At 30.5% G+C, this 22145-nt stretch overlaps 9 protein-coding genes across 9 annotated transcripts, besides 5 other annotated features; 5 read left to right on the top strand and 4 right to left on the bottom strand.

The window, feature by feature from the left end:
- Window positions 1-348: 348 nt before the first annotated feature.
- On the bottom strand, window positions 349-1797 carry TVAGG3_0536130 (armadillo (ARM) repeat-containing protein family; the record flags this gene model as incomplete). The annotated part of the gene is made up of 1 exon (XM_001326236.1): window positions 349-1797. The coding sequence occupies one exon, from the start codon at window positions 1795-1797 to the stop codon at window positions 349-351; it is 1449 nt and encodes a 482-aa protein (XP_001326271.1).
- A 17-nt stretch (window positions 1798-1814) lies between these two features.
- On the top strand, window positions 1815-3048 carry TVAGG3_0536140 (uncharacterized protein; the record flags this gene model as incomplete). Its single annotated transcript, XM_001326235.1, has 1 exon — window positions 1826-3007. The coding sequence occupies one exon, from the start codon at window positions 1826-1828 to the stop codon at window positions 3005-3007; it is 1182 nt and encodes a 393-aa protein (XP_001326270.1).
- Window positions 3049-3530: 482 nt separating this feature from the next.
- On the top strand, window positions 3531-4076 carry TVAGG3_0536150 (uncharacterized protein; the record flags this gene model as incomplete). The annotated part of the gene is made up of 1 exon (XM_001326234.1): window positions 3531-4076. The coding sequence occupies one exon, from the start codon at window positions 3531-3533 to the stop codon at window positions 4074-4076; it is 546 nt and encodes a 181-aa protein (XP_001326269.1).
- Window positions 4077-4611: 535 nt separating this feature from the next.
- Window positions 4612-6015, top strand: TVAGG3_0536160 (uncharacterized protein; the record flags this gene model as incomplete). Its single annotated transcript, XM_001326233.1, has 1 exon — window positions 4612-6015. The coding sequence occupies one exon, from the start codon at window positions 4612-4614 to the stop codon at window positions 6013-6015; it is 1404 nt and encodes a 467-aa protein (XP_001326268.1).
- Window positions 6016-6471: 456 nt separating this feature from the next.
- On the top strand, window positions 6472-10536 carry TVAGG3_0536170 (helicase protein; the record flags this gene model as incomplete). The annotated part of the gene is made up of 1 exon (XM_001326232.1): window positions 6472-10449. The coding sequence occupies one exon, from the start codon at window positions 6472-6474 to the stop codon at window positions 10447-10449; it is 3978 nt and encodes a 1325-aa protein (XP_001326267.1).
- An 80-nt stretch (window positions 10537-10616) lies between these two features.
- Window positions 10617-11456, bottom strand: TVAGG3_0536180 (protein ubiquitination; the record flags this gene model as incomplete). The annotated part of the gene is made up of 1 exon (XM_001326231.1): window positions 10617-11456. The coding sequence occupies one exon, from the start codon at window positions 11454-11456 to the stop codon at window positions 10617-10619; it is 840 nt and encodes a 279-aa protein (XP_001326266.1).
- Window positions 11457-13231: 1775 nt separating this feature from the next.
- Window positions 13232-13356: a mobile genetic element.
- Window positions 13357-13499: 143 nt separating this feature from the next.
- TVAGG3_0536200 (leucine-rich repeats (6 copies)-containing protein) lies at window positions 13500-14267 on the bottom strand (the record flags this gene model as incomplete). The annotated part of the gene is made up of 1 exon (XM_001326230.1): window positions 13500-14267. The coding sequence occupies one exon, from the start codon at window positions 14265-14267 to the stop codon at window positions 13500-13502; it is 768 nt and encodes a 255-aa protein (XP_001326265.1).
- Window positions 14268-14441: 174 nt separating this feature from the next.
- Window positions 14442-16691, bottom strand: TVAGG3_0536210 (antigen BSP-related family; the record flags this gene model as incomplete). The annotated part of the gene is made up of 1 exon (XM_001326229.1): window positions 14442-16691. One exon carries the CDS (start codon window positions 16689-16691, stop codon window positions 14442-14444), a length of 2250 nt encoding a protein of 749 aa, XP_001326264.1.
- A 231-nt stretch (window positions 16692-16922) lies between these two features.
- On the top strand, window positions 16923-18035 carry TVAGG3_0536220 (ribonuclease inhibitor domain-containing protein; the record flags this gene model as incomplete). The annotated part of the gene is made up of 1 exon (XM_001326228.1): window positions 16923-18035. The coding sequence occupies one exon, from the start codon at window positions 16923-16925 to the stop codon at window positions 18033-18035; it is 1113 nt and encodes a 370-aa protein (XP_001326263.1).
- Window positions 18036-18488: 453 nt separating this feature from the next.
- Window positions 18489-19205: a mobile genetic element.
- Window positions 19206-19687: 482 nt separating this feature from the next.
- Window positions 19688-19716: a mobile genetic element.
- Window positions 19717-19978: 262 nt separating this feature from the next.
- Window positions 19979-20950: a mobile genetic element.
- Window positions 20951-21126: 176 nt separating this feature from the next.
- Window positions 21127-21908: a mobile genetic element.
- The last annotated feature ends 237 nt before the right edge of the window (window positions 21909-22145 follow it).

Raw genomic sequence — 22145 nt, forward strand, 5'->3', positions numbered from 1 at the left:
TCTATGTGTATTGGTCATTATAGATACATATTTCTATAGACTGTTTCCTCTTAGCCCTTCGGATCGCAAGATAGAGACCAAAAAGGCTCTTGAAAATTGAATATCATCTCAAAATTGAGAATGGACGTACATGGAGCATTAATCCAATATTGGAACTTAAGGATGTAACTAACTACTTCATCTCAACTCTAGTTGATATCTTCTCATTGAACTAAACCAAAATATATAATAGTTCCAAATTATTATGATCAAATTCTCATAAAAGTTGTTAACAAATTTCGACCCAAGATTAGATGAATAAAATAATCAAATAAATAGATGAAATAATACAAACAATACTACAAAATTTTATTCCGCTGGAGTTATTCGGTTTAATATTGACTCAGCAATGACACTGATTTTTTCATTCTGACTGTCACTTAAACTGTCTATTATATCTAAGAGTTCGCAGCCTTCAAACAATGCTAAAATATCATTAAGTCTAGGATCAAATGATAAATCTTCAATCATACGATCAATTGCGCCAAGTAATATTACAACATCTTTTTCATCCATTGATTCAATAAACTCTGAGATTATTTCAATAACATTGCATGTATAAAAAGGAATATAATACTCAGAAGGCATATTATGCATTATTGCAGACAAAACTTTCAAAATTGCTTGTTTCGTTCTCAAACAAGCAGCATCAAAAATAACAATTAAATTAGGAATTATATCATTTTGAAGTAACATCTCTGATCCTAATTGACAAGACATAGCAATCTTATATAAACAATGGAATGATTGTATTTGAACAACACTTCCAATTGATTCGCAATTTTGTATTATATATTTAATTGGAATTGTTGGTAAAACAATGTCATAAGGTAATGGATCAACACTAAGAATCTGTGATATCAATCTAAGACAGTCTTCAACAACTGATTCTTTAACAGAAAGTAATAAAGGAAAAACTAAATTATGGAAATATCTAAAGAAAATTTCACATTGATGGGAATCTCTTGCAATAGCAACTCTAAGTATCCATATTGCTTCGGAATATAGTTCTGCTCGTCCTAATGTCAATGCGGAATAGGACATTTTCAAAATTAATCTGATTTGTTTTGCAGTAAGTTCTTGGTTTTTCATAACGAAACATGATGCAAAGTACATTGCTTTTGTAGCATATTCATCTTCAAAATCCAAAATAGATTTCGTTGAAAAATTGAAAAATGGTTTGCAAAGCTTTGGCTTGACATCAGATGTATCTGCAAAGTATTCGTAGAATGTTGCTAATACGTTTAATTGAGTGTTTCTGTATTTTATATAAAGATCCATTGTATTTGCTTGTTTTAGTATTTCTATGTTCTTAAATTCAATTAATGGCTCAAAGAACTGTAGAATGTTATATTTCAACAAGTCAATTTCTGATAAACAATGCATTCTTAATAAAGAAGAAATTAATTTTGCAACTGGCATATATGATTCGATATAATAGTTATGATGACTTGCATATTTATCGTAAACTTCTTGCAAATACCTAGATATTAAATTTAATAAATCTTTTTCAACTAAAAATGATGTGTCTATTTCATCATAAGGTTCTATATGGATAGAAAGCAATGTTATAATCTTTCTGGCTTGTTCTAAATCAAAATTGTCAATACAAGTATAATCTTCAAAAATCTGTTGGAAAAGTTCGTCAAAATGCTCCTTAGTTTCGATTTGCCGGGCTTTTTCATTTGACCTACGCATTAATTTTGGACCTGCCCTATTAAAATTTGTATTTTCGTCTTCGTTTCCTTTATAATCCATATAAAAAGTGACAATACGAAGATTTTAGATGTTTCCACAGGTAAATACACGAATTATCATCAATAACAATAGTTACAATATTGATTTATTCAGATTCGCAATGGTTTCGCATGCTTTCCAAAAGGCTTTCGTTGAATCTGAAAATATTGATTCCATTAACATGGAAAAATACATATCTTCGAGTATAAATGCTGATCAAGAAAAGAAATTTGTCGATATTTGCATGGGAAGAACTGTTGAATTGAGCTTAAATGACGTATTTGAATTAATATGTATTGCAGACGAGTTTGAAGCAGAAGAAATTTCCCAAAAGCTCTTACCAATGATTCAAAAAGAAAAGTCTTCTTTCATCTTAAATCAATTTATTCAGCTTTTAAATTCAAAATATTACTTAAGTCCAACATTGGTCGGACTGATTGCATCAGATTTTTATAACATATTCAATACTAATGCTGCTGACTTACAAAATGCACCTCCACAACTCTTACAAACAATTTTAGAATCACCAAAATGTGCTTATCCACCTGCAAGAAAGTTAAATAGATTCCTTATCGAAGCGTCAACTAAAAATCAAGAATTACTCGGGTTTGTACAGCAAAAATCATTAACTTCATCAGAATATAATAAATTTGTGTCCTTAGCTAGTGAAATGATAAAACAACACAAAATTAAACTTGAAGAACCCCCAGTTGATGAAATAGAACTTGATTCTATCGATTTACTTGTTCAATCTCAAATTTCAAGGTTGAGACTTGAACAATTCATAGCTCAGGTACAACCACCACCAAATGCAAAGAAGTCTGAGACTGTGTTCGATAGATGGAACCAAATTAATGCTCAAATTTCTAAATTTAATGGAATTATGAGCGAAATCACGAAGATGAAAGAATCCAACGCTAGTTATGATCAATTGATTGAAAGCTTGAAAGAATTCAATAATAATTCCAATAATTTGGAAAAACAACTTATTGAGCTTAAAAATGAAGTTGCTAAAGCCAAAGCTGCAGTTGAAAAATCTACTAGAGATTTGGCAAACTGTAAACAAGCAATTGAACAAGAAAAAGCAAAGAATGAATTATTGAAGGCACAAAAACAAGAAAATGAGCAGAAACAAGAAGAAAATGTTGAAGAAAATAAAGATAACAATGAAGTGCAGGCAGATGGAAATCCAAATCCAGAGGAAAATAATCAAAATGAAAATCCACAATAAAATGAAGAATTATTAACTCTGGAATAACATAATATTGTCATATAATAGAAACAGAACTATTAATAAAGTAAATATGTTAAAATTAAATAATAATTTTTTTTTATTTGGATTATTTTTCACCTTCGAAACGACTTCTACAAATTCAATATGATACATTACGATGTAAGAATCGTGAGTTCCATTTTCATCGTGTAATATCAAAAGTTATTAAATATCTGAAACGAAAAGTATGCAGATATGAATGTGTAGATAATTTAAATGTTCTCAGCACAAATTTGCTCGTTCACCATCTCTGACGGCAATTTAAACAATAATAGAAAGCATTTACAGTCGGAGAATTTGTCTCTTCGAATTTTCTTAATTTCACAAAAAATTCAATGAGATGCTTCAATAATCACAACATTTCCACTGAAATGACCTCACCTTTGACTAATTGATTAAATATTCCTGATTCATTTTTAATACACTTTAAAATTAATTTTGTAAAGCTTTTAATATATTCTACTAAAATTTACAAAAATAAATGAAAACCCTTAATCAGCTTGAAATACAAGCTGTTTTTCAAGATGATATTAACATTAGCGAAAGTGATATATCGAATATATCCGAGTTTAATCACAACAATGAAATACAAACTATAAATGAATTGATTAAGCTTTCTCAGCAAAAGCAAAGAATCGAAACAAAACCATCTCGAAGGTTTTTAAAGACTATTACTCCAGAAAAGCTACATCCATGGTACAATACTTTAAACACAAAATTAGCAGTTTATAAAAATATGGTAGAAAGAGAAGTCTCTGACTGGAAGGTCTATCTAGCTGATATATACCATCCTGAATGGAAGCTTTCTGACAATATGGAAAAATTAAATCTATTTTTTACCTTTGAAGAATTGGATCCAACATCAAAAACACAAATCACTATCCATAGACACAAAAATAATAAAAAATACAAAGATTTACTATCTCAGATTGGGAAAATTACTGAAAAAGAAGGCCCTCAAAATGATCCTTATTCTTTAGATATTTTAGAAATCGATAAGGTTCCAAGTGAGCCAATTGTAATTTGATATTGAAAAAACAAGTTTTTTATATTATTTGAAATATCATACCTCAAATATGAAAAATTGAATAAGTATGATAGCAACAAATCGTTTTCCAGAACTCTAAGTCGAAATGCACTTAAGCATTTCTTTAAATCATTGTTATTTGTTATCTAAAAACAATTTCATCTCAATGGATGATCAGAGTCAGGAGATCTTTTAGCTACACATAATGGAATGAATGCCATATGTTTATTTGTTTATTAATAAAAATTGTTTGTATGAATTTGATAAATTTCATTTCTGATGCAATTAATGCGGACATTATCCGTAAAATATGCAATTAAAAAGGATTTTAAATATTATCAAATTGGAAATATCATTCAAATACTATTGTAATATGAATATTGTGTTAAATTTGTCTGTGTTTATTTAGATATATCCAAATACTATATTATATTTTAGTTCCCAATACTAAATGAATATGTATATTAAAAAGTCATAAATAATATAACATTTTCGCAGAAAAATACACTCGCTAATGTAATTGTCACTTTTTAAAATGACTCAAATCAACTATAAAACTAATGGTAACGTTGTTTTTATCGAATACAGCAAACCAGCATTAGACATCTTAACAAAACTTCGCGAATCTCTCGGATTAAAAGGTAATTTCACCAATATTGTATTCTTACCTCAAGGTGTAAAGCTTCCAGAAACGAAAAACTCTACTGGTAGTACTCCACAGACTCAGCCTCCTCAAAAACCGGTAGTTTCACAGCCTGCACCAAAAACGGAAAACAAACCAGTTACTGTTCCTGAGAAGAAAGAAGAAACAAAGCCAGCAACTAACAAGCCTGCAACAACAGCTGCTCCTCAGCCAGTTAAACAGCACTCTGTTGAAGCTCCTCCAAAAGATCAATTGAAAATTCAACCTACAGCAACAGCTGCAGCTCAGCCATCGAAACCTGCAATTGCTTCAAAGCCTGCAATTCCTGTTCCTGATTTGATTCAACCAGAAAATCTTCCAGCACTTAATTTAGAACAACTTAATGATTTCAACGAACAACAAATCACAGAAAAATACAAGGCCGATACCAGTGATAAAAAGACCATTAAACTATCCGAAATTTCAGCATTTTCAGCCGAAACTTATCCAGCAGAAGCTCTTCAACATCGCTCTCTTAGAATTTCAAAAACAGATCAAACTATCGACCTTAAATACTTTGATGCGAATTTCTACAGCTATCCATATGCAATTTCAATACTTGGAAAGGATATATTTAAGTACGATTACAATTTCACTCCTTTAGAATCCAATGTGTCACAATTCATTGTAAAATCACTTACTCAGTCGAAGGGTGAAGCAGCCACATTTAATGATGCATCGAAATACCCAGAACTTGCTACAAATTACGTTTTCTATCCTGATTATAAGCAATACTTACTTAACAAGGATTCATTTGCTAACAGCCAAGTTAAAGTTACTGTTCCAAAGATTGCTGCCTCATATTTGATCGAACTTACCTCAATTGACAAAAAATCTTTAGGTGAATTAAATAAAAAGCATTTTGATGAAGGAATTGCGAAACTTTGCTTGATAGCTCCATTCGTTGTTGGTGTTCAGAAGAGCGGAGAAGACATAACTTTCATATTTAATGATACAAAGTATATTCCAGCCAAATATATCGCCAACCAAGTCAAGAAATTTATAAATATTATGCAAAAGAACGATTGTACAACTTTGGAGTTCAAAGATATTGATGCTCAGAAATATAACAAAACTGCTTCATTTTTAAGGACAGAAGCCATGAAACACAATGTTGTTGCTCTCTATGAAGAAACAAAGAAAGTCAATATGATAAAAGACTTCTTTATTTACTTATGTGCTCCTAAAGGAGCAGATTTGACTGAATTTGATCAGATAATTGAGACAAACTTCGGTAAGTATTCAAACAAATTATAAATTATTAATAAATAAACTTATTATTTTTATTTATCTCATTTATTTATATGATAACCCTTTGAAAAGACCCAATAATCAAATTTTAATTAAGTATTTAGAAATATTGAGCCATGTTACTTCGATCTTTATTAGAAGAATGGAAAATACCAAAATAATATTATTAATAATTCTAATTTTTAGGATAAAGAAATAATACAATATATCTATATATCATATATTTATATGTAAACCCTTGAAAATTGAAAAATTAATTTAATCTTATAATTTTTCCGTGATGGATATTCAATTATCACAATTTTGAGAAAAGATTTGAGAACAGACGTATGTATTTAAAAACATTTATTTTGTGATGAAAATTTGACTGAACACTCTTCTCTAGATCTTGTAAGAAAATATATTCATGATAAATCATAAATACATTGATCATAATTTTTTTTCTCATATTTTTTTGGAAAGATGTCGGATGGTTCTTCAGAATTCGAACCAGATAGTTATTCATCAGGATCATCCTCGTCAGAATCAACCGACAATAGCGAAGTAGATAAAATTATTGGTATAAACATACCAGAACTCGATACTTCGAATCCAAATTTGAAATTTTTTGTTAAACTAAAAGACAAAGCATATAAATACTGTGATTGGATGTCTTCTTCGTCAATATCAAATCTAAATCCTCGCAAAGTTAAAGTTTTCGAAGAAAAATGTTCATTTGGTCTTTTTCCTGTTGATTTCATTGAAAATCTTTATAAGCCAACAAGAGTAGATTTCGAAAAAGAATTTCTGATACCCCAAAAAATCCTTGCTAAACAAAAAATTAAAAATGAAGGGAAAAAATATTTAGTTTTATGGGGCAAGCTTCAAATTAAAGATGCCACATGGGAATCAGATCCTCCACAAGAACTTATTGATCAATACAAGAAAATTTTATCAACAACTCATGTTCCACCGATTTATCAGCATAAATTAGACTCAAGCATCCAATTTACCAACAACACGATGTTGTTTAGTAACAACAATCAGCTCAAGAACTACCAATACGTTGGCGTTCAGTGGCTTTTCGATAAATGGAAAATCCAAAAAGGCGGAATCTTAGCTGACGAAATGGGTATGGGCAAAACAATACAGGCATTGGCTTTGATGCAAACACTTAAGTTTTTTTTCAAAGTAAAAGGCCCATTTCTAGTTATTTGTCCTCTCTCGACAGCCTTCAACTGGCAAAAGGAATGCAACGCTTGGACCAACCTGAATTCAATTGTTTACACCGGAAACGATGAAAGTAGAAATACAATTAAGAATTTTTGTATTTTTAACGAAAAATCAAAAGACAAGAAGATGAAAGTCGAACTAATAATCGTACCTTACGATAACGCTATCCGCGATATAAGTTTCTTCCAGAAATTCCGTTTTGCCGTTCAATTTATCGATGAAGCTCATCGTCTCAAATCTTATCACTCGAAAACGTATCAGGCGTTATCTAAAATACCAACACATTGCTCCTTCCTTCTTACCGGCACTCCAATTCAAAACGATCTCGAAGAATTGATTTCATTATTGCATTTCATTGATCCTACAGCGTTTTCCAACATCGAGGAGCTTGCTTCTAAGTACAATACCTCCGATTTCGATCAAATGAAGGAGCTTTCTTCATTACTTGAAAATTATATTTTAAGACGTAAGAAAGACACCTTCGAAAAGTCGATCAAACCCAAAGAAGAGATTGTAATCAATGTAGAGCTCACTCACGAACAGCGATTGATCTACAAATTGCTCTTGGATGACCATAGAGACGAATTATTACAAACTTTAGGTACTTCTTCACTCACTTCCTTCAAGAACATATCAATGGAGCTCCGAAAAATCTGTAACCATCCATTTCTGACCCACGAAACCCTTGTCAAAGAACAATACAAACAAAGAAAAGGAATTAACAGGGAAATGACCGAACAGGAAGACATGGAAAGCCTCGTAGGTGTATCAGGAAAGATGATTCTACTCGATAAACTCCTTCCAAAGCTAAAAGAAGGAGGACATAAAGTTTTAATATTTTCTCAAATGACAAAGGTACTTGATATCATACAGAGGTTCTTAGATTGGCGTAATTTCCACTATGAGCGACTTGATGGCTCAGTATCTGTTGAAAGAAGGTCAGAATCAATCGAAAGATTCACAACTTTCGATGATTCCTTCGTATTTCTTCTGTCAACACGCGCAGGTGGACAGGGTATCAACCTAACAGTTGCTGATACTGTAATTATTTACGATTCCGATTGGAATCCGCAAAATGATATCCAAGCTATGGCCAGATGCCACAGAATCGGCCAAGACAAGGAAGTAAAGGTTTACAGACTCATTACGAAGAATTCCTACGAAGAAGAAATGTTCGAAAGAGCTTCAATGAAGCTCGGATTAGATAAAGTCATTACAGATGGTTTTGACGATTCCAACCTTAACGCCGAGCAAATGGACATGATGCTTCGTAAGGGCGCCTACTACATTCTTAAAGATCAAGACGATGATGCGATAGATAAATTCTGCGCTGAAGATATTGATCAAATTTTACTTCGAAGAACTAAAACTGTTGTTGACCATGCCACAGACTCAAAGCTCTCCAAGATCAGCTTCGATACCAACGAGAACGAAGTAGATTTTGGTGCGGACAATTTTTGGAGTCAATTTTTCACTTCATCTGCCGATACTCCTCTTGGCAAACGTCGGAACAGACCAGTAAATGTATATGCTCCTGCCGAAAAACTCATGAAGAAGAAGGAATTCAAAGTTGTCTTCCCTCAAATCAAAGATTCCGGATTAATCAGCGCGATTGCGAGTGTTGACAACGGAAACGACAAAGATTTCAACTACAAGGCTGTTTCCATCATCTACTACCTCTGTAACACAGAAGAAGAGTTCTCAGACGATGAAGATCTCCAATCCTATAAAAAGAAAAATTCTGAGAAACCGAAATTTGACATGAGTCGGTTTGACATTTACAAAACCTTTTACAGGAAGATAATCAAGAACATAAATTGTTCAAAGACAATAGATGAAAACATCCCTGATTATCTTCCATTTTCCGATCAATTGTTCATGTATTCATATTTCAAGAATGATCCTGATTTTGACAAACTCGTGAACAGCATCTATTTGATTGACATGACAAGATTAGTTGTCTGTTATTCGAATTATTTGATCGACAACGGTTTGTTCAATTTCGGAAATTCTTTCCAAGTAGAACCTCAATGGACATCATGTCATGATTACGTTTTGTTGTACCAGAAGATGTCAAAGGAAAACATTATTTCTATGCTGGATAAAATCACTCCACAAAGAGCATTTAATTGGCCAAGTAACCCGGTTATACTTCACAGACAAGAAATTTTGTTTTTCGAAATTCAATGTTTGATTCCCAAAAATTTCTTTACTTTACAAAATCCGTTTTCTCCCAAACAATTCTATGACCACATGCAAGTCAAGCATGAAACAATGAAAGAGAATCAAGTAAGGAGATTGATGAGAGCAATGTATTTCTTCCCAATTGACAACATAAAGATTTTGATCGAAAGATACATTCTTTTGACAAAATTGTCTTACAGAAGCGAAATCATAAGAAGATACGTATTCATGCTCTTCAAGAAATGCAATTTCGAACTGCAAGATGTAGATCTAACTGATATTTCCATAGCAGAACTAAATTGGATTCCGAAAAATGCAATTGAAAGTTTGTCAAAACAGTTGAAAATTCTGAGAAAACTGCCAGAATTAGTGTCAAATATTGATGTAAACATGACAAATTTGACACCTACTTTACATGGCAAATTCCCATCATGGTGGAAACCCGAGAACACTGTTAGTTTGTTCAAGTACATTGCGAAGAATGGATTTTACTCTGTTACAGGATTATCTGTCATGACTGATTTCAAGGGAATTTTCAACGGCGGATCGGAGAAATTCCAAGCTCATATTACTAATGAAGCAACGAGGATGATTCCCCATTTCCCTGAAAATATAAAGGCGTTGAGTTTCCTTGAGAAAATGAATGTTTGGATCGGAGTAATTCATTGCGTTGTTGAAAATGCAGCAAAAATAAACAGCGCAGGAATTTTGAAGAAATATACTCCATCGATAAATGTCAATGTAGTTGGAGTTCCTAATGATGATGGTGTTCCAATTGGATACTCCGCAACGAGATGCATCAAGAATAGTTTGTATTTCTTGTCAATAGAAGAAGGTCCTTTGTTCAAGATTAAGTTTAACGGAAAAGTTTATTCTTCTCCAAATTTGTCTGAATGTTATTGTTCTTTACTTTTGTCTCTGCCTGAGAAAGAAGCAGAGCCTCTCTTTGATATGAGCAGCATCACATTCTTCGGATTGAATGCACCAATATTCGTCACAATGCTTCAACTCTCTGCAATGCAATCAAAAGAAAAGAAGAATTAAAGTGTTATATTAAAACTTATTTTTTTGTTCTAAATTATATTAAAATATTTACTTTTTATATATCAAGATTCAATTAGAAAAGGGAAAAGTTTGCCTCATAATATGCTAAATTATAAAGCATTATATAATATTTGAGGACATATCTGAAAAAGTCTAAATTGAATAGATTATTTGACCTGAATGGACATCAGATAATCTTTTACATTACTTTTTGCAAGCGTGAAAGCTGTTTTCCCATTTTTATCCTTTGCTTCTTTGTTAGCTCCAACAGAGATAAGATATTTAACAACTTCAAGGTGACCTTTGAATGATGCAAAAATGAGTGGAGTCCTTCCGCTTTTATCTTTTCCTTCTTTGTTAGCTCCAGCCGAGATAAGATATTTAACAACTTCAAGATGACTATTTCCTGATGCATAAATAAGTGGAGTAGATCCAGATTTATCCTTTGCTTCTATTTTAGCCCCACCAAAAGTAAGACATTTAACAACTTCAATATGGCCACCTTCTGATGCATAAATAAGTGGAGTAACTCCATAATTATCCATTACTTCTTTATCACAGTTGCATTTAATGAGATGCTTAACAAGATTAAGATTTCCTCGTTTACATGCCTCATGAAGTACGTTACGACCAACTGATTGTGTCTTTTTCCAAAGCCCTTCTGTACAAGTCTTTGCAATCATTGCATGATTCTCTTCCGCAGAAAGTTCATTAAGGAAATTGTAAACGCTTTCAAAATCACTAGAATTCTTAAGTTGAGAGATTTTGATTAAAATTTCTTTAGGATCAGTATGCTTTTGAGAGATTTCGATTAAATTATCTTTGGTATCAGTATGATTGTTACAACTTTGGGCCACTGTTGTTTCTTTTTCTGCATTTTCTCTTTGAGTCTGAAAATACATTGGTTCTTCAGGTTGTTCTTCTGTTAATTCATCTGTAGAATCAAGGAATTCTTTCTCATTTTGATTTAAAAAATTAATTATACCATCAAATAAACTGAATTTCATATATATCGCTTGACAGATTTAAGGATGGTGTCTCACTCGCATGACCAAAGTTACATGAGACAAAATTAATATTGGAAGCATTTATGATATCCAAACAAGTGTATTTATATATAGTTCTTTCTTAACTTTTATACTATCTATTCCTTGTTATTATAGTAAGTAAATCTATGTAGATAATCTCTTATTTCTTATATCATGTTCATTTTTTTAATTTTTTTGCAAATAAAGTTTCACTATGGTGAAAGAAACTAGATTCATTTGATTGGTGCAGTATGAAAGATAATATGATATTGTACTTCTCACACAATATGAAAATGCCGGGTCACAAAAATTGGCCAAAATGCAATTTCGATTTCCTCAAAAAATTCTTTATTTTCTAATTCTGTCTGCAACATTTGATAGAACTTCTAAAGTAGAATGTTTTATCCTGATATCATTTTTCGTTTACTATTATTCATTATGCTATTTTCTATGCATTTTTCCAAAAAATGAAAATGACTAATTTTTGCAAAATCTCAACTTTGTTGAGCTGTTATCTCCAGCAAAAATGAATTTAGCAGGAACATTATATGGATAGGTATGTTGTTCATACTATGTTCTATATATTCTACAGTGACAATTATAATCATATCTGAAATGGACAAAAGATATCTCGATTGCGAAATTTCGAAAATCATCCTTTTCTAAATCTCAAACCTGAGCTTTCTTTTAAATTATGAGATTGTTCGTTCTTCCGAATCTGAAGCTCTGAAACTTATAATTCATCGAGTTATTTCATTTTTTTGCTTTGCTAGAAGGGAAAAAGTCAGCAAATAAAGGATTATAAACCTAGGCAAAGCAGTACAATTCTAGATTACAACATGTGTTGTTACTATAATCAATCTTATATCCTTTTAGGCAACTTCAAATTAAATTTGTAATAAGTGTGCAATAACATGCCAATTACCAAATGATAAAATATTTAAAATAATGTATTAAAGGTATGTGAATGATAAAATAAAAAAAAATCACATAAATAAAATCATAATTTCGCTAACCATCTAAAACATAAAAAATTGTCACCTTCTTTGAAGAAACATCTTATTCTTTTATATTTTATAACTTTTTTGTATAAACAATAAATTTTTTTTAAATTAGATTATATAATCTACTAAAATTTTTTATATTCTCTTCGAGTTTTTCGAAAAATTGCAGATATTAAGATACCAGTTATTTAGGTATATTATCAACTTTCTGCATTTCACAGTCGTTGATATAGGAGCATCATATCAAAAAAATACCATGTAGCATAAGATGATGTCATTGCATATGCATAAATGTCATATTAATAATTGAATGCATTCACAACATATTAGAGGATACACCCTTATATCTCTTCTTAACTTGGTTGTTATATCTTTATCCAGTGTTGAGATAATTACAAAGTTTTTATTCAGGTACCCGTGATACCCCATCCTTAAGGATCGAAAGGACATCTGAGTAGTTTACGATAGCAACATTTGCATTTCGTGTAGAAATATATAATTCTTTGTAATCAATAGCGAAAGAAGATTGTTTGAGAAGAGTATTGAACTGTTCTGCCGTCAAATGTGAATATTTCATGATATTTTCTATATCATCGATCTCAAATATATCAAAAAAGTTCTGGTTTTCAATATAATCACTGATATGAGCAGCAATGTATTCGAAATTCAGAGTAATACCTTGATCCATTTTTGATCAGTCGTAACTTTACAATATTTACTACAAAATATAAAAATCTAAATTTTAAATGCTCAGTTTATTTTGGAGTTTTGATAAAGATTGAAAAATTTGAAAATATAGAAATATAAGAAATCTCTTTATCTCCTCATGTAGTGCATATTTCGCGTTCTGAGTGCGGAAAACGCATTTTTGGAATAAGGTGTTTGACAAGATAAAGATATCTTCTTTTACGAGCCCCTTGAAGTACATTACAACCATCTGATAATGCATTTTTTCCAAAGATGAAAAATATATATTTATTATAAAATAATCAAATAAATAACATTTATTTATAATCAACTAATTAACTTTTTCTAAATCTTTACCTGCACAAACTACGAATTCATCGGTTTTTTCATTAAAATCTGCAGAAAATGGATCATCTGAATATTTCATACAAAACAGAGTATTATTGGTAGTTAATTCAACTAATATATCATCTTTAACAGCTGCAATATTCTCTTCGTCAAGTTCGACTGCATCAGTAGTACTTTCCTCTTCTTTAGATTTGAGAATAATAATGATTATTAAAGCAGTAATTAATATTACTTCGATTACTGCAATAACAATCAATACAATAAATAAAAGTGATGTAGATTTTACAGGTTCATCAGTAATTATTTCAAAACCAGGTGTTGTTGTTGTTGTAACATTACTTACCGATGAATTTGTTGAAGGTGATTTTTCAGGTTCATTTCCATCATCGTCTTCATCATCAGGTTTATCTGGTTCTGGAAGAGGAATCTCAATAATCTGTGATTCATCGCAATCAAAAGAAAGAATATGATGCTCAGTGATACTATCCAAATTCTTATATTTTTTCTCTGGTGGGGAATAATAATAATCATTTGCATAGTTCTTAAATGAAACTGATGAATCACAATCATCTCTAATTACGGGAGCCATTCCACGAACCATGTCTCCATCTGTATAATACCAAAATGGTTGAGCAAAAATGGACGAAACATAAAAGTTTTGTGCAGATCCAAATTTAAAGCCAGAAACTTGATGTGTAGGTCCATAACAAACATTATGAAGATAAGGAAGATATATAACATCATCAACCATTTCGTAATCATAATTTATCATATTAGGAATTACTAATGTAGTTACACCGTAGTCTACAACTTTTCCATCTGCTGAGTATTTTGGAATTGATTGAATCCTATTATAATTAATTGTAGAAACATAATTAGGAACAATATATGTTGAAGGGAGTTTTCCATAAGTAAATATGAGTTCTCATGTATCTTTATCAACTAATTCATGATTTCCTAATAAAAATTTTGGATGAATACATGAAGTGAATCTAAATTGAACATTTTCAGATCCATAAAATGATTCTGGATCAATAACTTCACATTCATCTATAATTACAAATAATCTTAAACTTTTAATGAACGAGAAAGAAAACTTACCTATTCTAGTTATTTTTAGATAAATGCCGACTAATGATGTATGTTCAAACATATAAGATGGAATATTTAAACTATCTGTACCTGAATAATTTAAGAATTGAAGTTTCTCAGCATAAGAAAAAACTCCGTCTTCAAATTGACCACTTGGAAGAGTAATGTTTTCAATTCCTGTTCTTGAGAAAGAATACATACCAAGATTAATATATTGTGATTTAAATTCAACATTCTTAAGTGATTTACAATTATAAAATGCATATGCCATAATTGTTGAACTTTCGCATTTTATACTAGTAAGAGATGAACAATTTTCGAATGAATGTTCTCCGATATCTCCAGCAGTTTCCAAATTTATATTTTCTAGTTTCTTGCAGTTACAAAATGCATAATTACCAATGTTTTTTGTTGTTGAAGGGAACTCTATTGTTTCCAAATTAATGCAGTTATAAAATGCATAATCTGGAATAGTATTAACTCCTGTAACTGTTACAGTTACAAGTGTTTTTAATCCGGAAAATCCATATGGAAAAGTAATTTCTTTATCACAAGTAATTTCAGTTATTTTACTATGACAAAAAGCACATTTTCCTATCTTTTCTATTTCAGCAGGAACTGTGTATTTAATATCATCTTTTCCATAATATAAAATTGTATTTGTTCCTTGCATTAATATGTTATCATTGTAATTGAAATTTTGGTTGTTAATCGTAAATGTCACTGGAGAAGAATCTTCGAATCCAAACATGTCAAACTTCGTAACACCATCTTCAATGATGATTTGTGATAGTTGTGAGCAACCTTGGAATGATGTTTGATCAATTTGAGTTATATCAGTTCGAATAGTTATTTTTTGAATACCGCAATTAAGGAATGATTTCAATCCAATTGTTTTCACAGTTTTAAGATCTAAATTTGTTAATTTTGTATTTTGAAAAGCAAAATTATCAATAGCTGTAACTTTATTAAGATCTACTTCTTCAAGAGATGTGCATCCTGCAAACATAAATCCAAATACATTAGTATTCTCATCAGTAAATGTAACTTTAGTTAATCCGACACAATTCTCAAACATGTAAATTGGAAAATTATCTTTTGATGTAACAGTTATTTGTGTTAATGAATTACAGTTCGCAAAAGATGACATTGCACCAAACAATGGAACAGATTCACCAACAACAAGTGAAGAACAAAAACTAAAAGATCCAATTCCAATTGATTTTGTATTTTCAAATGGAAAACTTGTTAATAAAGAACAACCTGAAAATGCATATTCATTTACTTGAATATCACTTTCAAGTATTGTTAATGTTGATAATGATTTACAATTGAAAAATGAGTTCTTTTCAAATATTGTTGCTTGAGGTAAATTTGCTGTTTGAAGTCCAACACAATTTAAAAATGTTGATTGACCAACTTTATCCATATTTTTAATTGTCACACTATTTAGTTTCATGCAATTTCCAAATAATAAAATAGCAGAATCATCAGAACTGACGCTGTTTGAATCTATTACAACTGTTGTTAATTCAGGGCATTGCATAAAACATTTCCCATGAAACGATAAAAAAGTGCATTTCACTTCAAATTTTTGGATTTTTGACAAAGCAAAAGCATTATCATATACATAAATAGATTGTGCATTAGGAAGAGAAACACTAAATGATCCTGATGCATAAAATGAATATGCAAAAATGAATAAAGAACTTATATCTTGATCAAAATGAATTTGTGTTAATTGAGAACAATATGCAAAGGCGTGTTCATCAATTGATGTACAAGTTGATAAAATTGTAACTTCAGATAGTTTTAAGCATTTGCAACATAAAAATTTAGGACAATCTTTGATAATAATTGAACTTATTCCGGATCCTGAAAATGCGTAGGCAGCCATTGATAAATCATTATGGAAAGAGTTAATTGATAACTGTTGACAGTTTTCGAAGGCATTTTCCTCAATCTTTGTGACGGAACCAAGATTTATGGTTTGTATAGATGAAAATGCAAATGCGTATTGTCCGATTGTATCAACACTAGCTGGAAGAGTTACTGTTTGTATAATATTATTACCATAAAACATTTTATCTGGAATCTTGGTAATAGAACTTGTTTCGATCAACAATTCTTTTACATAATTAAATCCACTATAGGCTTGTACAGGAGCGCCATCAGCAATGGTAATTTTTTCAATATTTTCATCAATAATTTTTTCCTTTCAGCCCTTAAATTTATTGAAAATTTTGATATTTCGCAATCTTCAATAGTCAATATTCCAGATTCTTGCTTCAAAGATTCCCAATCTATAAAGAATATGATACTTAATGACGCAGAAACAAGTATTGGTTCATATGCCTTTGCCAATTCAACAATTATTTCAATAACAGGCTCTAATATCGCTTCAATTAGTCCATATGCATTTTATAAGTGTTCTGAGCTTCAAACGATTGATCTTTCAAAAGCTAGACAAATTGGCATTTATGCATTTACAGAATCAGGATTAACAGAAGCAAACGTCAACTCCATTGAATCATTAACATATTCCTTCTACAAATGTGAACAATTAACCACTATCACACTTCCAGATAGCATAGCTGTTGATAGAGAACTTGATATGACTGGAATTTCAACAATCACTTTTTCAAATATTGGAGAAAAGTTTTTTATGCCATCACTTACCGAATTAACATTTACAGGCGATATGTTTCAAATTCAAACAAATCAGCCAAGTTTAGAGACAATTATTTTCACGAATCCTAATATATATTCAGTCTCTATAACAAATCAATTTTCAATGCAAAAAGTTGTTTTTCCTGCAAGTATTAATGGTGAACTATCTGCTAGTTTCCAAAAATGTGTTAAACTAACAACAGTAGAAAACAGTAATTTGATTACAAGCTTAATCCAATATATGCCTTTTGCATCATGTGTTTCTCTCGAGACAATTGATTTGTCAGGTGTTCATGAATTCAATGATGAAGATTTCTTGAATTGCTACAAACTGAAAACAATTATTGGATTTAATGATGATGGGGAACACACTACTCCATATACTTTGTATGGTAGATTGTTCAGGAATTGCTGGAATTTTAAGATCTCGTCAATTACAGAAGGTAAATACACATTTGATGGTTATTCTCCAGTAAATACTTTTGCTTGGACAGGAATTGAAGAGTTAACACTTGGATATTGGGAATCCGGTGGCTTTTATTTCTTTGGATGCAAAAATTTGAAAACCGTTGATATGTCATCAATTACAAATCTTGATACTATTCCTAAATATATGTTTAGGGACTGTATTAGTCTTACTCAAGTTAAACTTCCAAGTAGTGTAACAAGTATTCGTGATTATGCATTTGAAAACACAAAAATTCTTATATACGAAAAAAGGAGATTTGACATTCTGTCAAATCTCCTCAAAAAGTGACAGTTTACATGGCAAATATTTGCGGGCAATTTTTAGCCGTTTTGGCTGAGAACTAGGGTCTGCGAGGTACATAGATAGAATCAGTACCTCGCAGACTCTAGTTCTCTATATGGCGCCGAGAAATTTTGGTGAAATGCGACGACATTTCACCAAAATTTTCTCGACGCCATAGGATGAATTGGAGGGTGTGAGATACTATTACATATAATAGTACTCACACCCTCCAAAACCTCGAAAATCTCAAAATTTCCTGCAATTATCATCAACTTTGCATAGCACAATCGGCCAAAAATTCATTCAATTGTCCTTCTTCTCAATATTTCTTAACTCATTCGATTTCTTTCAAAATAACTTTCAATAATCTTTCAATGATAAATATTATACAAAAACGATTAGTATGAAACTTTTTTGCATTTTAAAAATATTTTATATTTCTTTTTTATTTCAATTTTGTTATAGACCGAAAATAGATTTTTTCGGTTTTCTCTTCAAATAATTGAAAGAATGATACTATTATAGGTTTATTATATTATATAGCATATAATCATGCTATAGCCGAAAATTATAAGTTTTGAGAAGATTGAATATAACACAAATAAATTTGAATGTAAGTTAAATTGCTTGTTGTTTTTAATAGCTATTTAATGAGAAATCCAATATTGCAAAATTCAAATTGAATGATTGAAAGAACAGAAAAAGTCATTCTTTTCAATTTCGAATATGTTTCATTGTATTTATAATTATATGGCAAATAAGATATTTAAACTTGATTTTTGAAGGAAAATTCACAAAATTGAATAAATTCAAATAATTTTTATTCAAAAATAAACTAGTTATTTGAGTTTAATACTAATTATCTATTCAAACTACAAAGTTTGTAATTTAAAATATTTTGTGAGATCAGATTGAATTAATTCAAGGTTCTTTTCAATTAATATTAATGACCATATTACGCATTTTCGAACATTCTAAACCAAATATATAAAAATGGGAGACGAATGTTAAATTTGCTAGACATGGGGGAGTTGTCTGCAAAGTTTTAGCTCTTATCTCTAACAAAAAATTAATTTTTAAAAAAATGACCGAATACATTTCACAGCGAGAAAAAAATAAAAGGCAAGATAGAATTTTCTAGACATAAAGAAGTTGTCTACCAAGTGTCAGCTGTTACTTCTTCTCAATACTGATATAAAATAAAAATCTTTATTATTTATTTAACCTTTATTGTTTCATTAAACTTCATTTATTTTATATTATAGTTTTATGAGTAGGTGCCAAAAGTGCTTACTCTTAAACAACCGTCGGATTTCCGGGTGAAATCGTGACACACTTTCGTCTTTCGTAGGCAGTGGTGGTTGTTACAAAAGGTAACTTCGAATGTAGCGTGAAATCTGCAAAAAAAATTCTGAAATTTGAATGGAGAACACAAAAATCGAATAGTTTACGTCAATAAAAAAGAGAAAAATGAAGCTAATGTGTCTCGAACCTAGGACTTAGAGCAGCAATCCCACTGTTTATCAAATTACACTACATGCATCTCTCACCTCAGTGAATGAGATCAACTATATGATAACTTTTTCCCCATTATATTCTTGTGGAAAAGTGACAAATAGCAACTTTGACCCTCTCTCATAGTTTTATTCTTTTAGCTACTTGTAAAATAATCTAATTTTATATCATCATTTTACCGGATTATTCTTCAGTACATCGATTGTGTATCTAAAATAATATCATTATCCTTATTCTGTTTTTTCCAAATTTCTTTTAAATATCTTTTTGGTTACATTACTTTATACTTTTTACTTTTATTTTTTAATTTCAAAAAAATTTGGTGATTGTTCTATTCTGTTACAATGTGCATTATCATATTCTAATGAATTATTCATTACATACATTTAAAAAAACTTGTTAAAAATGAAATTAAAAAATTATGTTTATTATTACGCTGTGAATGTGTCAACAGCGGTCATGCCTGTATCTGTATCCCATATTTGCCACAACCTTTCTGTATCTGCATTTGTGTATTTCGGTTTCAGCTGATACATTTGATTTGGCGTGTAATTTGTTCCAGTTAATGGATTAATTGGGAGATCTTCATGCGGTGTGTTATTATTGTACTCCCAAATAAAGGCAGGAATAGCCTGAATGCTTTGGCAGCGCTCCAATGTCGGCCAGAATCTCTCAATCTTCCCATTTTGGTAGGGAGAATGAGAGTCTGTATGCCGCCATTGGATGCCCCAAAGATCAAGTAGATCTTGAAAGGCGCCCCTATTTTCTGAACCGTTGTCGGTCCAGAAACAATAAGGGGCGCCAAATTCAATGAAGGCGGAAGCCGCAACGTTCGCTGTCGTCGCTGCCAGCATATCTGGTATTTGTATACACGCTAGGACTTTGCGGCTAAAATCGTCGATTATGCCATAAATATACTGGCCACGAACACCCCTAAAATAATGAACATCTGCGTGCCAGATAAGATTGGGTGAAAGCGCCTAATATCTTACTGCTGTTTCTGGCCCGGCATGCTCTAATCGCGTCTTGGTGAAATGATTTTCTTTGAAGTATCTGCGTACTTCTCTATAAGATACATCAATTTGGTGTAATTTCAAACGTTTCCATTGTTTTGTTTGACCACAGGGAAAGGCCCAGTGGTCATGTATCACAGCAAGAGCTTTGATTTGGTCATAGGGATTGACCCTACGACCTTTCTTGCCTTTAGGCAATGGGATATTCTGTAAGCTAAATTGATTTTGTAAAAAAGATTTTGAAACATCTAAATATTTGAAATCATTTGATTGAAGGGTTGGGGCGATGGGAACATGGGTGCAAGCTTCTTCCCATGTCATTTTACCTTCTTCAATCTGATTGGAAATACCAATTAGGTAAATTCGATCGACATACCCTTTGTAAGGATTCATTCTAATGAAGTACGTTAACAATCAAAATATTCTATAAGTGTCTAGTATGGAATTCAAAAGAATAAAGAAAATGGTAAGGTAAATAAACGTATTATGAAATAATTTATAATTAAAATGAAAAAAAGAAAAAATAATAAGTAAAGTGACTGGAAATGAAAATGAAAATCAGTGTACAGTTTTATTTTTTTCTCGCTGTGAAACGTATTCGGTCATTTTTTTAAAATTAATTTTTTGTTAGAGATAAGAGCTAAAACTCGGTAAACAACTTCTTTATGTCTAGAAAATTCTATCTTGCCTTTTATTTTTTTCTCGCTGTGAAACGTATTCGGTCATTTTTTAAAAATTAATTTTTTGTTAGAGATAAGAGCTAAAACTTTGCAGACAACTCCCCCATGTCTAGCAAATTTAACATTCGTCTCCCATTTTTATATATTTGGTTTAGAATGTTCGAAAATGCGTAATATGGTCATTAATATTAATTGAAAAGAACCTTGAATTAATTCAATCTGATCTCACAAAATATTTTAAATTACAAACTTTGTAGTTTGAATAGATAATTAGTATTAAACTCAAATAACTAGTTTATTTTTGAATAAAAATTATTTGAATTTATTCAATTTTGTGAATTTTCCTTCAAAAATCAAGTTTAAATATCTTATTTGCCATATAATTATAAATACAATGAAACATATTCGAAATTGAAAAGAATGACTTTTTCTGTTCTTTCAATCATTCAATTTGAATTTTGCAATATTGGATTTCTCATTAAATAGCTATTAAAAACAACAAGCAATTTAACTTACATTCAAATTTATTTGTGTTATATTCAATCTTCTCAAAACTTATAATTTTCGGCTATAGCATGATTATATGCTATATAATATAATAAACCTATAATAGTATCATTCTTTCAATTATTTGAAGAGAAAACCGAAAAAATCTATTTTCGGTCTATAACATTTTTATTTCAATTTTTATATTTTTATTTTCCTTTTTTTAGATGAAACTTATTTGTTTACCAATATTCCTTATTTTATAAAATTTTTCAATTGAATACTACAATAATTTTATCTCTCCTTTATTAAATTTTCGATTTTTATGTTAATTCTAATTCTTTGCACTATTTCTTGTCTAAATCTTCTAAATTTTTTATTTTAATTTAATTTGACACATAATCATCCTTTTAATTTTCGAT

Source organism: Trichomonas vaginalis, chromosome II (genome assembly GCF_026262505.1).
Source record: "Trichomonas vaginalis G3 chromosome II, whole genome shotgun sequence".
In the NCBI taxonomy this organism is placed as follows: Eukaryota; Parabasalia; order Trichomonadida; family Trichomonadidae; genus Trichomonas; species Trichomonas vaginalis.